The sequence below is a fragment of the Schistocerca piceifrons genome, chromosome 8, assembly GCF_021461385.2.
Source record: "Schistocerca piceifrons isolate TAMUIC-IGC-003096 chromosome 8, iqSchPice1.1, whole genome shotgun sequence".
Lineage (NCBI taxonomy): Eukaryota > Metazoa > Arthropoda > Insecta > Orthoptera > Acrididae > Schistocerca > Schistocerca piceifrons.
Genome location: NC_060145.1, coordinates 12,530,648 through 12,546,804, shown reverse-complemented (window position 1 = coordinate 12,546,804; position 16,157 = coordinate 12,530,648). Strand labels below are relative to the sequence as shown.

The 16,157-nt window shown below is 41.2% G+C and overlaps 1 protein-coding gene across 3 annotated transcripts in view; it reads right to left on the bottom strand.

Annotated features, from left to right (window-relative positions):
• Positions 1-7,036: 7,036 nt before the first annotated feature.
• LOC124711706 (protein GUCD1) overlaps positions 7,037-16,157 on the bottom strand; it is a 47,696-nt gene continuing 38,575 nt past the window's right edge. Inside the window, exon 5 of one of the 3 annotated variants that reach the window (XM_047241910.1) lies at positions 7,037-7,367. In XM_047241910.1, coding sequence (XP_047097866.1) covers positions 7,273-7,367 — 95 coding nt within the window. In that variant the 3' untranslated portion in view covers positions 7,037-7,272. The remainder of the gene's footprint in view (positions 7,368-16,157) is intronic. The other 2 variants (XM_047241908.1, XM_047241909.1) reach the window with 2 other exon arrangements.

Genomic DNA, 16,157 nt, shown 5'->3' with positions numbered 1-16,157 from the left:
GAACTACTTTAATAAGTTTTTATCCAGCCAGAGCCTGATTGAGAATGGTACAGCCATTTTCCAATTTTGCAGACAACCAACAGTACACATACACAGGCTATAATTACAGTAGGGTGACCAGCCCCAAATGCATTTTAATGCTACTGTAGCGAGCGCCCCCCCCCCCCCCCCCGACGACGACACACACACACACACACACACACACACACACACACACACACACACATTTCCATCTAGTGCAATTGCTTAGTCAAATGTGACATCGGTTGTCAAAGTGTTTGTGCATCATGTAACTGAGGCAGGATTTGTGCACCAGGTTGATACACATCTAGTGGGATGTGGGAAACTGCCTAAAAAAAAACACACAGGCTGACCAGCACACTGTCCACGATGCTCACCGCCCCTTGTCCCAGAAGCAGACATTTTAATGAGTTCGGCTATCCGAGCAGGTACTTTAAAGACTTGTATAAACAGAACTATTCTACAGATGACGTTGGCATCTGACTTATATTAGTATGCAAGAAGGAGAAACACAACAAAAACACTGCTGTGTTGACATATCTGCATCAGGCATGTCCCTTGTAAGAAAAGACATCAGAGAGCAATTATGCACTTAAATGTTCTTTTTATTGTAACATTCAAAAAATAAAAATAAATCTTACTGACCACAAACTCCAATGGAAGCCATATGTCACAGCAGTTACCATGCCTTAATACATCTATATACAAGTTACTTATCTCTTTCTTTTTGGTGTGCCCCAGCTCCAGTTTAAGTAGACTTGTTCAGTGCCAATATAAAGAGCATAAGAGTGTGTCTGTGACAATGAAACCTACACCAACACTCTCTTAGCTGTGCTAAATGAGCCTCCAGTACAACTGTGTTTCAAGTACTTAAAGTGTAATTTTTTTTTTTAAAACAGTCACCCTTTACACAAGATCAGTACCTGCATGACACTTGTCCTTATATGAGCCTGTGCTTCATGTCCTAATATGAGCTCAAAAAAAGCATTTTCTTCTTGTTTTGGAATGTTCAAAAACTGATTCATTTATCAAAAGAAGTTTATCTGCATAAAGACCATTCTATAAAATTATGAAACAGTATTGATAGCTAATTCTTATCTTCAGGAGGTGAAATATTCAGTACTGTTGCTACACATTTATAAATTTACATGACACTATCCCAGTTTTCAAAACTAGCTTTCATCCTTGGAAAGATGAGAGGAAATAGAAATAACGCAATGAAGTTCCTCAAATCCTACATCTTTCCTCTTAGAGTATCCTGACTGCACTGATTCTAGCAAGCTTGTGATCATATATGGAGAAAAATCAAACTATTTCATTTACTGTGATTAAATTCCTATTCAAAATACAAAAATAGATGTATAAATAACTGAATTATTAGTCAGATAAGTCTGGAGCCCTGTAGTTGTGTTATCACATGTGTACGAAAATAGATGAAAACAATTTCATTCTCAACCACATATCTACTTAAGCATGCTCTAATGTTACATTTCCCTTTGGACAACATTATCAGCCCTTTCACATTTTCTTGCTTTGCTTGTCTGTTTCACTGTAGTTGCAAAGTGGTATTGTTGACTGGTAACTGTTCATTAAGAACTCATATAGTGCAGAAAACTATGTTATCTGTAGATATCAGGACTTCAAATATAGTAGTTAGTAGCAAATATTAATGTATATGAATTATGGGTAAATGAATTGCCCATTCACAATAATGAAAGCGAACAACAGCTCTTGTTAACTGTATGTGGAAGAACTATTTTATTGGAAGTGATAGTTCGTGCATACCTAGACAGAGAGAACAATTGCTGAAATGATCACTGATTTCCAGTGAGATGAGGAATTTAAAAATGTTGTATAACGCTGGGTAAAAATTAAAAACAATGATTACTAATCTCAGTTCAAATATAATTAGGCATCTCAAACAGAATGGCTTCCTCAGTGTCAACCAGCATGTATTCCAAAGACACTGGTCATGCAAAACCCAATTTGCAGCTATGTAATACACTGCCTCTGCTCCGATCATGGCACAGTTTTTTTCATATTGGTATGACCACCAGCTAGCTGTCCACTAGGATGAATGGCCACCACCAAATTGTGACCAAGAGCACAGTGGACCACCCTATGGGACAACATGCAGCTGAACATCACATTCTCCAGTTCAATGGCTGCTTCACAACATGGGCCATCTGGAGTCTCCCCTCCGCCATCAGCTTTTCTGAACTGTGCAGCTGTGAGTTACCCTTAAAATGCATTCTCCGCTCCCAAAATCATCCCAGCCTCGACCTACGGTAACTTACTTTCCCTACACGCTCTGCTCATTAGTTTCCACCCCCTCCATCCCACCACGTCCTTCTAATTCATGTCCCCTCACCCTCAAAGTGTGCTGCTCTCTGTCAACACACCCACCATTCTTTTTCCCTTCCCTGCTCTTTTCCTTTTCCAAGCCCCATACCTCAATCCCTCCGTCTCCCACAATCTCCCAATGCTGTGCGCCTGGCAGTCTTGTCCTGCCATCATCTAGTCCCTGTATGCTCGGCCGGGCTGGGCTGACTTCTCATCCGCCAACAGTACCCTGCTACCCCTCTACCTTCCCCACCCCATTCCAGACTGCTGCTTCACAACACAGCTGGATTCTGGCCAGAGCAGCTGAAAGTAGGGGTCACGTGTGTGTGTGTGTGTGTGTGTGTGTGTGTGTGTGTGTGTGGTGCACTTGCTCGCATGAATGTGTGTGCGTTTCCCTTCAGAAGAAGGCTCTGACCGAAAGCTCAGTGCGTAGCAGTCTTTCCAGCACGCCTGTCTGCAACTCGATGTGTTACCTTTACAGTGAGTAGCAATCCATCCTTTTCATAATATTGATATTCCAAGCTGGACTTCCCATTTTTCAAGCTACACTTTTCTCAGACGACATCCTAAAAGTTGTGGGTTGAGGCAACCAGGTAGAGACAGTATTTCTCAATTTCCGAAAAGCATTTGACTCGGTACTGAGGCAATGGTTATTAACAAAAGTACGGCCCTATGGGCAATCAAATCAAATTTGTGGCTGGATTGACTATTTCTCGGCAGAGAGGATACAGCATGTCTCTTATAAGTGTGTCACTGGTAGAGATAAAAGTAAATTCATGCATTCCCCAGGAAATTGTGTAGGAACTGTTACTGTTTATGTTATATATTTTTGACCTGTCAGACAATATTATTAGTGACCCTGTAATGACACCAAACGTTAACACACATTCAAAATGCCCATAAATCCAAGATGTTAATAAACAATACAATTTCCTTTGTTTTGTTTGTGAAGTTCTGAAATAATTCATTTTCAAGTATCTCAATATAAATGCCACTCTACTGTAAACGTAACAGTTAGTACCATCCGTTAGTGGTAAGGGGAACAACTTGTATAAATGCTTTTATTTTGTCACTGCAAATTGTAATTTCATTTTTTATTGTTTTTATGATATGTTTTCTTAAAGGCCTAAATAATATGCGCACAGGAGAATATGTAGTACAAAAATAATCCGTATGCAAGCATTATTGTTAATGTTTGAAAGAGAAATGTCCTGGGTATGCTAACAACTTGTTTGTTGCTGGAAGAGTCAATCAATCACAGTCTATTGCTAGCAATGAGTGTGTCAGTGTGCTTTGAATATAACTGCATGTGGTTGTTGTGTCCACAAGAAAACATGTGATGTATCGAGATGATGAACGAAGACATTTATCGGCACAGATTATTAACTGTAAACCTCCAAAACTTTCTAAAGCATACTTCTAAATGATTTTTTTGAACTTTTTTGACTTTCATCAATTAAAGTGATTTCAGTGAAGTTGCCTTTTATTGAATCATTATTTTAACCAGTCATAATGAAACAACATTAGTTGTTGCATTGAAATGAACATATAAACTTGCTTCACTATGAAAACTTTTCTACTGATATGTGAAATGGTTATTACATAAATACAATCCTGGAGGATGTTCAATCACCAACGATACCCATGTCAACCTTCCAGCTTTTTCCCTCCAATTTCAATTTCAAAACTGTGTACACCAAAGTAAAGTACTCCCACTATGTATGGTTACAAAATGTTCATCGTAATATTGGTGTCAGGAGTCTGATATGCTCACGGTCATTAATACTATTTACAAACAGTATCCCCACACCTTTTGCAGATGATGTCGTCATGTAGGATGAAGAAAGTTGCAGAAATATTTACTCACATTTCACAGTGGTGGAAAGATTGGCAGTTTACTTCAAACATTGAAAATTGTTTGATTGGTCACTTTATGAAAGCAGAATAGTAGTATCTTTTGTGACCAAAATTCAACGAATCATGTGTAACACAGCATGTGCTTGCCACACATGTGCACTTCTCCCATTCACTACTGTGGATGCCATGGCCAATGACCAGTCACTGAGGGAAGGTCCGGGGCTTTGTTCAGCCTGGTGATGTCGGAGTGGCCTTCTGTGAATCTCCTAATGGGTAGTGGTCTCGACATAAGGGATCAATCTCGAGAAAGACTAATTTTCCCATGGCAACCAGTGTTTTCTGACACACATTGAGACAAAACTTCTAAAAGTCCTACCAGGAGACAGCATTTTACAGAAACTATGTCAGTGGGAGCAGGAAATGACCAATGAAGATGCCTACACTCTGATCTTGATTGGCCAAAAGGATTACATGTTAAATAATTCTGCACAGCAGTCGGAGACAGTGAAGTTGGAGAGTCAGTCGGCATACCACGTGGTGACGAGTTGTGGGCCCTTTTGGGTGCAGCTCGTGTATTGAAGTGGTTATCATTTTGGAAATCGGGAGTTAAGTGCCCCACCCTGGTTGATGAGGTTATGTTTGCCGTATGGAGAGCCCACGAAGCATCGAAACAAGCATTGCTATAAGGCGGTGAGTAATTCTGCTCCGGTACTTTCCCGCTATTCTCAGTGAGTGTTGCAGTTCGGTGACTGTCGACGTGTGCGGTATAAAAAGGCCTCACAGAAGACTGTGAAACCACTAGTTCGCCAGAGGAGGTGTCAGAGGCATGCGACAGAATTGGCCAGGTTTACTAGCAGTCAATAAATAGTACTTGTTTTTGTGCAAATTTTAGTGTGGTGTTTTTGTGGGGCAATCTCCCTATCAGATGTGAAATACTTTCTTGTTTTAGTGTTGTGGAGATTACTGGCAAAGGCTGTTAAAGTCCAGTTACAGGTTGTGTACAAGGTGTTAGTGGTGTACATGTTCTTGTCCAGTTACAGGATATTGAAACATTCATGAGAGTAGCTAGCTACAGCATTTCAGTAGTCAGAAATTTAATCCTGACTCAAAGGTCAAAGCAGGGCTGGTGACCCTTACCAACTGGTGCAGTACGGACACTGTGCAGTGGATTAATCTGAGTTTGTCAATAAATGTTTCCAAACAAATCTGCACAGCAGTGTGACACGTAATTCGTCTTGTGTACCACTCAGCGTGAGTGCATGCAGATCACGGCGATGACAGCAAATGGGGCTCTATGCCACACCATGTGAGCACAGACAACAGGCAGGTAAGGGGCACTTTGGGTTTGACTATTTGTGAGAATATGAAATGGAATGACGACATGGGCTCAGTTGTAGTGAAAGCAGGTGGCGGACTTCGATTCACTGATAGTATAGTGAGAAAAAATGAAGACAGTCTACAAAGGAGGCTGCTTATAAAACACTCACGTGCCCCGTCACAGAACATTACTCGAGTGTGTGGAAGCCAAATGAGAGTAGCACAGGCACAAATGCTGGAAAACCTGAGCTGGAAGACTCTCGAACACAGGTGCCAGCTTTCTTGAAAATGCCTTCTTACAATTTAAGAACTACCATAGATCACTGCCATGAGCTGACAGTAAATATTGTATCCTGTACACCAAAGGAGAGAAAACATTAAATGCATGTCATCTTTAACTATCAAATAACACTATCTGTTGCATATGCTCACAAAAAATTCATAAAATAAGATGTCACATACTCACATATGACATTTAAAACATATTATATGGCAATATAGAACCTATGGTGTCAATTAGCGTAAGCACCGACATCAGTCACTGAAAATAAAAATACAACACGTGACATTGTTATGTTGACAGTTAAATATAAAATACATTTCAAATGTTCTCCCCTTTGATGTACATGTTCTCCCCTTTGATGTACAGGACATCTCATGATGGACTGAGACCTACAACAGGTTGTGACATGGAGCTCCTAGCAGTGAACTATGACATTTTAAAAAATTTTCAAGCTGTGGAGTGCCCACCTTCAAAAAATATATTCTTTTTCTGCTAAAAACCACTGTGAAGTGAAAAATTGGGGAATACACTAATATCCCCTTTGTAGCACCCCTTTGGGTATTGCAAAGATAACATTAGATTAATTACAGTGGCATAGAGACATTTAAGCACTCATTCATTTTACACTCCGCATATTAACAGAACAGGCGAAACCCGAATATGTGGAACATGTGAAGCACCTTCTGCCGATCACTTCACAATGGTTTGCAGATGCTGGATGCAGATGCACATCTAGGTATAAACACTCAAAACAAGCAAAGATGGACTCTGAACAGCAACTGGTAGATTTGAACAGAATTCCAGCTGTGCACGTAAACAAACTCACAGCATGCAGGTACCTGACTGCAATACCTCTAAACATGTCCACTGCACTTCGGGATTGACCAAACAGCAGGAGGGTGGTGGGAGGGGGGGAGGAGTACATATCTACATCAATGTGGACAAGGCATGCCAGCACACTTACACACGTCTGCAACATCGTAGGAAAAACGCCGTGCTCAATGATTAAGGAATTGTCCAGTAGTTGAATCACATGATTAAGGAAATCCACATTAAATTTATACCTTTCTATCAACCACACAATATAAATGATCGAATAAAGTGATAAGAATCTCTCTCTTAATCTGGTTTGTGGTCACTAAAATATCTCTTCTACGACTAAAGGAGTATCTACATAAAAAAAAATTGTGCCTGTTACTCAAAATCACTCTTTTCCTTCCACACACTCAATTTTTTAATTATTAAAATCCTTGTGTTTTGCCACAGAACTCGATAATTATACTATGCATGTATGCATTCAGCTAAATCGCAGAAATGATACAATCTTATATACAACAATAAACTGCAATTTTCAGTATAAAATCAGTCTCATTAGTTTCCTGGTGACATAAGGCACTCTGAGGGAAAATTATTTACAAGGGACAGTGTTTTCTTTTCAAAAATATAGGAGTTCATAAATTACTACTATATACAAGAATTGCGTCTTCATCTGTGCCGTAACTCAGCCTCGCATTGTTGAGAGACGTGAAAGGAATGGCACAAACACCTGAAACACACAAGTTCATGATGGTTTATACATGGCTAACACAGTATATGTTTTTCATTGTTATAGAAAGAAAGTTTTCAATTATATCTCTACCTTATGCCTGTAGACCACAAGATAAAAAGAAGTACATTCTGTTATATAAATAAACTTGCAAAATATTTTACAGAATGCCCAACAAGGAATAACTTAAGCCAATCTAGAAACTATTGTTTTTCACCAAAAAAATTTGACCTGACACTTTACTCTCTGTAAAACAAGATCCTTTTCTTTATGAACGTCACCAAGTAAATAGCAAAACAGACCATTTACAAGTTGTGAACGATGTTATGGAATGGAACAATTTTGAGAAAATTTGTCAGTTCAGTACAGATCATGTTTAAGCTAACAGTCACCAGAAAACAAGACAATATTAGTGTACTGTAACATTTGTGCGCCTCACTGCTACAGCTTCTGTTACATTTCATAGGGATAGTGGGGGGTTAGGAAGTGGAGCAACAGTCCTACAATAAGTTTCAGATCGTTGGACTGGAGGAATTACTAAGGAACACACATAAATTGAACACAGAAGTACTACCTTGGAAAGTAGCAACAATAAGGGTAAAATGAATTATAATATACACACTGAAAAAAATTATTGTGAATTAACAACTAACTCACAGAACCAGTTAATGAGTCTTGTATTTTTGGCAACTGAAAATGACTTCATGGATAGCAAAAGAAATAAATAGAAGAATAAACACAGTCTGAAGGGCTTTTGATAAGGCACACAGGGTTTTCAAATGAAGATTCGAATGTATCTGAAATGGAAAATTTACAATCACTATGAGTTACTAGTTTCAAATTAGAACAGTGAGAGGATGCTTTTAATGTAAAGACCATTCAAAAACTGAAGGCTTCTGAATGAGAAATGAAGAAATGCATGTTGGGAATTAGTGGGACAGACAGGACAACAAATAAATGGATTGGGGAAGGGGCTGGAGTGGAACATCTAATTATGGGTGTTACACAAAGGAAATGGAAGTGGGCTGGACATGCAGCCGGATGACAGCTTTCATAACTAACAGTTCCTTCATTGGGGAGGAGACAGGGATAGATCAAGCAACGTTAAAACAAAAGGTAACATGAGATTACCAAAAACTGAGCGATGATTCAGACTCGCACACCTGAATGAGGAAAAAGGTTAGAACAAGGTGAGAGACTGCTGTACAGGCACAAATGGGATGCTGAGACAATGCTCAGAAAATAACAGAAAAGACACAGCCAATAACTATACTGTAAAGAGTGCCAAAAAGCAGACAAGACTGCGAGGAAATATGAGGATATAGTTAAGTTAGAAAAGTTGTCAATAAGAGTAAAAAAGTGAGCACCAAATGTAGAGAGAAGATAGTTGGTCAAAGATTTAATCTGATAAACAGTGGAATGACAGATTAGATTAGAGATTAGATTGGATTAATACTAGTTCCATGGATCATGAATACGATATTTCATAATGATGTGGAACGAGTCAAATTTTCCAATACATGACATAATTAAGTTAATGTAACAACATAATTAAGTTAATATAACAACTTTTTATTTTTTGTTTTTTTTTTAATTTTTTTTTAATTTTTTTAGTAATTTTTTTTGTTTTTTTTTTCTTAATTTATATCTACAAATTCCTCTATGGAGTAGAAGGAGTTGTCATTCAGAAATTCTTTTAATTTCTTCTTAAATACTTGTTGGTTATCTGACAGACTTTTGATACTATTTGGTAAGTGACCAAAGACTTTAGTGGCAGTATAATTCACCCCTTTCTGTGCCAAAGTTAGATTTAATCTTGAATTAAACAACAACAAAAACAAAAAAAGTACAAAGCAACAGTTTGCCAAATGAAGGTAAAGTGGTCCACAAATGACATAAAAGATTCATTCAATAAGAAAAAAAGCTAACCAAACAGAGGAAAAGGTCAGCAAACAAAGAAAGGGGATGGTTAAACAGTTAAAAAAAGATTGCTCAGTGTAGACAAATATAAATGCACATGAAAAAAAAAATCACTGAAAATGTAAAAAGGTCACCAAATGACAAAAGAATATAAAGAGGTCATTGGTCAATGAAATAACATGCAAAAAATAGAAGTTTACTTGTTTGTATTGCTCTCCAGTGTAAAGCCACCACGTGCAGTCATTTAAGAAACACAACATTTCGACAGCATGCATTGCCATCATCTTCATTTCAAATGACACCTGTAAAATAGTCATCTTTGGTACATTGTACCTCCTTTTGTATTATTACTGACCCCCATCTCTTGCCCCTACCTTTCTACACACCAGGTAAGGTAAAGTGGTGGGGTAAACACAGTGGCCATATGCCGGGCACGAACTCTGGTCCCTCAGAGTTTCTGCCACCCCCACCATGCACGGAAGTTGCCCTTTGGCGATGTCTTGAGCTAGCTGAGTGTTGGGCCCCCACTACTGAGAGCGAAGCCACTGTCTCTAATGATCAGGCTGTCAGCCACTCATATTTCGACAGCCTCCTTTAGGACACAGTTCCAAAATGATGAGGTCTATCTGAGTATTTCTGTTTGTTCACATTTCACTGAGTTCCGTGTAGCTATGCAGCATCACACTACTGCAGATCTTATGGTTTGGCTGAGTTCAGTGTCTCTCCTGTGCTCCAGTTCTTCAACTGTCTACACAGTATGTCCTCTATACATCTTACCACAATTACACGGAATATGGTAGGTCCCAGTTTATGGTGCTCACAGTCATGTTTCCGTGTGCCCAATAGTGCACACATTTTCAGAGGAAAGCAGAAAACGCATTTAATGTTACGTCGGGGTAAGATTTTGCCGATTTTGTTCAGTAATTTGCCAGTAGTTCAATTGCCAATGCTTGTCAATACTTTTTGGTATATATCCTCCTTGACATGTTTTATTTGTTGGGCCTAAACCTTCTACCTGAAAGTATGTAAGGTTTGTGCATTTTCAACTTCTCGCGGCGTAATGAATAATCCATTAAATTTCGGGCATGCAGCCGCGCAAATAAAATTTCTTCTGCTGACATTTCGGCCGCGTTTCGTCCGGCCATCTTCAGAGCGAGTTCCAAGACTGACGACAAGGTGCCACTTCTGAACATCTGTATCATCTGCATCTGAAAGTAGCAGCTGTTTTATCTCCTGACTCCTGGGACTGGATCGATGGCACGAATTGGGCTAAGTCTGACTGGGTTCGCGAAGTGGCCACAAAAAGGCAGATTACCAAGTATAGCCGATTGGACCAGCCTTCTCAGGTGGACTCAGTTATTCGACGCCCTGTCATAAATTTGACAGGTAAGGAATTGGACGAAGCTACGTTGTCTGTCTTATGTAAAGGGCTAAATTTTGCCCCAACTCCAAAGACTTTGCCGATATCATCTTTCATTAGTGCCATTGAAGAAGCTGTCCGACCACTATCAGAGGATTCTGTGGAAGAAATCAGACGAGAATCCTGTCAAGCAATCACGAAGCATCGTCCACAAAGAAGCAACGTTTCCAAGGAAGAAAGACGCGCGATACGAAAGCTGCGTGAGGATACTGATACAGTCGTCCTGCGTGCTGATAAAGGTAATGCTACCGTCCTTTTGCCTCAGGAAGGCTACAAGGAAAAGATATGTGGTCTACTTAGTTCTGGTGCATACCGGAAGATTAACAAAGATCCTACTAACAAGGTGACAATAAGGACTGCTGCCTTGCTGAACGCTTCACCACTACCGAAGGAAGTCATAAGAAGTTTAAAAGTACGAGGTGCAGTACCACCAAGATTTTATGGTCTTCCTAAAGTTCACAAGTTGGGTAAGGATGAGCGTCTAGAGGACTTGTCTATGAGACCTATAACGAGCACTATTGGTTCACCAACATATTTTTCTGCCAAATATTTAGCTTCCTTATTAAAACCATTGGTAGGAAAATGTAGTCACCACATTCGTAATTCTATGGATTTTATTCAGAGACTTAGCAATGTCAGGCTAAATAGTATGGACGTTCTTGTTAGTTCTGACGTGGTATCATTATACACCAAGGTACCTCTAAAGGACTCTTTAGCTCTTATCAGCCAACATTTTGATAAGAACATCACGGCCTTATTTGAACATGTGCTTTTATCATCTTATTTTCAGTATAATGGTGAATTTTATGAGCAAATTGACGGCGTTGCCATGGGAAGCCCCCTCTCCCCTCTGGTAGCTAATTTATTCATGGAAGACTTCGAGGACAAGGCACTGGACTAAGTATGTTTTAAACCTACGGTCTTCTGGAGGTACGTGGACGACACATTCGTGGTATGGCCCCATGGTATGGATGAATTACATCGATTCCTTGAGCATCTGAATTCCATCCATGCCAGCATTAAATTTACTATGGAAATAGAAAAAGACGGCTGCCTCCCTTTTCTGGATGTTGTCGTTCGCCGTAAAAGTGATGGCACATTAGGACATGCCGTACATCGGAAACCAACGCACACAAATCTATACCTTCATGCCAGTAGCTGCCATCACCCTTCTCAGAGCACGGGTGTCCTTAAGACCTTAGTGCATCGGGCGCACTGTATATCCGATGAAGACAATTTACAAGGAGAGCTAACATACCTCAAGAGTATTTTTAAATCGAATGGATATTCTCCGCAACAAATTCGTAGAGCATTCGATGTAAAACCTAAAAAGAAGGTATGCGATGATGAAGAAGATAGTAATTTCTTCAGATCTAGGGCGTTTCTGCCTTATGTGGGTGCTCTTTCTTCAAAGATAGGCCGTATTCTTGAGAAACACTGTGTTAAGGTGATCTTCCGGCCCCCCATGAAGATTGCGGCTTTACTCGGCTCTGTGAAGGACGATTTACTGCTTCGTAAGGCGGGTGTGTACCAGATTCCTTGCGGAAATTGTGAGCAGTCATACATAGGTCAAACAACACGCACCGTTCATGAGAGGTGTGTGGAGCATCGAAGATACACACGCTTATTACAACCAGACAAGTCAGCTGTGGCTGAACATTGTATTGATACGGGTCATTCCATGAATTACAGTGATGTGAAGATTTTAACATCCACCTCTTCTTTTTGGGAATCTGTATTCAAGGAAGCCATAGAAATTCGATTAGCCAACAATTTAATAAACAGAGACAATGGTTTTAATCTGGACAAAGCATGGAATCCGGCTCTTGGAGTAATTAGATTGCAGAGAAGTCGTCACCGTGTTACCGCCGCCGATCAAACATCGATAAGCATATCGAATGTCCGTACGCCTTCGCCACAGGCGGCGCAGCATCTGTGACCCGCATGCGCAGTACCGCCGCGGTGGAGCATATAAGGCCGCGCGTGGCACCTTGTCGTCAGTCTTGGAACTCGCTCTGAAGATGGCCGGACGATACGCGGCCGAAATATCAGCAGAAGAAATTTTATTTGCGCGGCTGCATGCCCGAAATTTAATGGATTATGTAAGGTTTGTCTCTAGCCCTTGTCATTCTTCTTGAGTACCTCTTCGAGATGGCTGAGCTCCCTTGTCAGTCTTCTTTCAAACAATACTATGTGGACCCTGTGTACCAGCGAACATTACACACCCTCATGCTGAGGATGTAGATGGCAGCTGCTACAGGAGCCCAATGAAACATGAACATGTGAAAGTGCTATGACATACCTCATTGTTTTGGGACTGGTTTCTAAAGGAGGCTGTTAAAATACGAGTGGCCAATGTCCTTGTCAACAGAGGTAGTTGTTTTGTTCTCAGCATACTGCAGGACCCAGCACTCAGCCAGCTGAAGTCACATCATCAGCTGAGGATCACTTCTTTGCCCAATGGGAGTGACAGAAGCACTGAGCCACCAGAGTGTGCACCTGTGTTCGGCGACTGCATCCCCTCACCGCTACTCACCATGGCATACAGTCAGGTAGTGGAGGAAGAGGTGGAGAGCAATAAAAGTATAATAGGATTCATAATGTAGCACAGAACTTATTTTATAAGTATCACCTGAAGACCATGGCAAGATACACTGTCAAAATATTGTTTTCCATAAACGTCTACACCTGCCTGGACATCCAAGAGAAATACAGAAAGGTAATGGCCCAGGAAAGCTTAAGATCTCACACAAATAGTTTCCTTCTTTGTTTATTCATTCACTCAGCCATTTGACATGTTGCAGTTGGCATTTGTTGCATCATTACATGTACGCCTTGTCATTTTGGTATATGGAACAGATTACTGCATGACATGTAGATGATGTTTCAAGTGTTTTAGGTTCTTCTTTACAGTTTATGACTAATTTCCTTTATCAAAACTGAATGACAGATATTTCTGTTTTGTTGCTTTTGGGTGCATCATACTTTTAGGTCTACCTTACATAATCAGACAATTCATTTACGGGATAAAATGGACTTTTCTCCAATATTTCTCTGACTGTAAGCCTAAAGGTATTAATATTCTTTAATTGGCCGATATTGTTTGGGAGGCAATGCATCTACATACACTATGTGATCAAAAGTATCTGGACACCCCCAAAAACATACATTTTTCATATTAGGTGCATTGTGCTGCCACCTACTGCTAGGTACTCCATATCAGCGACCTCAGTAGTCATTATACCTCGTGAGAGAGCAGAATGGGGTGCTCCTTGGAACTCGCAGACTACAAACGTGATCAGGTGATTGCATGTCACTTGTGTCATACGTATGGACAAGAGATTTTCACACTCCTAAACACTGCTAGGTCCGCTGTTTCCGATGTGATAGTGAAGTGGAAAACTGAAAGGACATGTACAGCACAAAAGCGTACAGACCGACCTCGTCTCTTGACTGACAGAGACTGCCAACAGTTGAAGAGGATCATAATGTGTAATAGGCAGACATCTGTACAGACCATCACACAGGAATTCCAAACTGCATCAGGATCCACTGGAAGCATTATGACTGTTAGGCGGGAGATAAGAAAACTTGTATTTCATGGTCGAGCAGCTGCTCATAAGTCACACATCATGCTGGTAAATGCCAAACGACGCCTTGCTTGATGTAAGGAGCGTAAACATTGGACTTGGACTTCATGGTCCAGCAGTTGCTCATAAGCAACATATCGTGCCAGTAAATGCCAAACAACATCTCGCTTGGTGTAAGGAGCGTAAACATTGGATAATTGAACAGTGGAAAAATGTTGTGTGGAGTGATGAATCACGGTACACAATGTGGCGATCTGATGGTGGGGTATGGATATGATGATGCCCAGTGAATGTCATCTGCCAGCGTGTGCAGTGCCAACAGTAAAATTCGGAGGCAGTGGTGTTATGGTGTGGTCATGTGTTTCATGGAGGAGGCTTGCACCCCTTGTTGTTTTGTGTGGCACTAACACAGCACAGGCCTACATTGATGTTTTAAGTACCTTCTTGCTTCCCACGGTTGAAGAGAAATTCGGAGATGGCTGTTGTGGTTGGCAGGAGAGCCAACACCGTGTTACTAGAGGAGGCCGAAATGCACGCGTTTTAGCTCACGGAGGCTGGCTTGAGGTCTGGAACAGGGTAAGGAAATTAGAATTTACAAAAACGGATGTAGCTGGTGGAATACTTAACTTTAATCCATTAATGATGAACGTCGGTCTTGACGGTACATGATTCACAATATCAATAGTAACTGATAATGGCACCTTGCTAGGTCGTAGCAAATGACGTAGCTGAAGGCTATGCTAAACTATCGTCTCGGCAAATGAGAACGTAAGTAGGCAGTGAACCATCGCTAGCAAAGTCGGCTGTACAACTGGGCGAGTGCTAGGGAGTCTCTCTAGACTAGACCTGCCGTGTGGCGGCGCTCGGTCTGCAATCACTGACAGTGGCGACACGTGGGTCCGACGTATACTAACGGACCGCGGCCGATTTAAAGGCTACCACCTAGCAAGTGTGGTGTCTGGCGGTGACACCACAATGGCGCCGGCCGCGGTGGCTGTGCGGTTCTAGATGCTCCAGTCCGGAGCCGCGCTGCTGCTACGGTCGCAGGTTCGAATCCTGCCTCGGGCATGGGTGTGTGTGATGTCCTTAGGTTAGTTAGGTTTAAGTAGTTCTAAGTTCTAGGGGACTGATGACCACAGCAGTTGAGTCCCATAGTGCTCAGAGCCATTTGAACCATTTTGAACCACAATGGCAACTGCATCTTACAATACGATCGAGCACCTGTTCATAATGCACGGCCTGCGGCAGAGTGGTTACACGACAATAACATCCCTGTAATGGACTGGCCTGCACAGAGTTCTGACCTGAATCCTATAGAAGACCTTTGGAATGTTTTGAAATGCTGACTTCGTGCCAGGCCTCACTGACTGACATAGATATCTCTCCTCACTGCAGCACTCCGTGAAGAATGGGCTGCCATTCCCCAAGAAATCTTCCAGCACCTGACTGAACATGTGCCTCCAAGAGTAGAAGCTGTAATCAAACCTAACGGTGGTCCAACACCATGTTGAATTCCAGCATTACCGATAGAGGGCGCCAAGAACTTGTAAGTCATTTTCAGCCAGGTGTCCGGATACTTTTGATCACATAGTGTATGTACATCCTGATGTATGTTACACTTTTCTCATAACAACTCGTCCTGTACTGAATTACTGTTAGTTCCCAAAAGTTTCTTGTTTCATACCAACACACCTCCCCATTTTTCTGAAAGAATATTAGTGCGTACGGGAGGAGGGGGGGGGGGAGGGAGGTAGAGGGAGAGGGAGAGGGGGAGAGGGAGAGAGAGAGAGAGAGAGGGAGAGAGAGAGAGAGAGAGAGAGAGAGAGAGAGAGAGAGAGAGAAGCACTTGTCTGTATTATA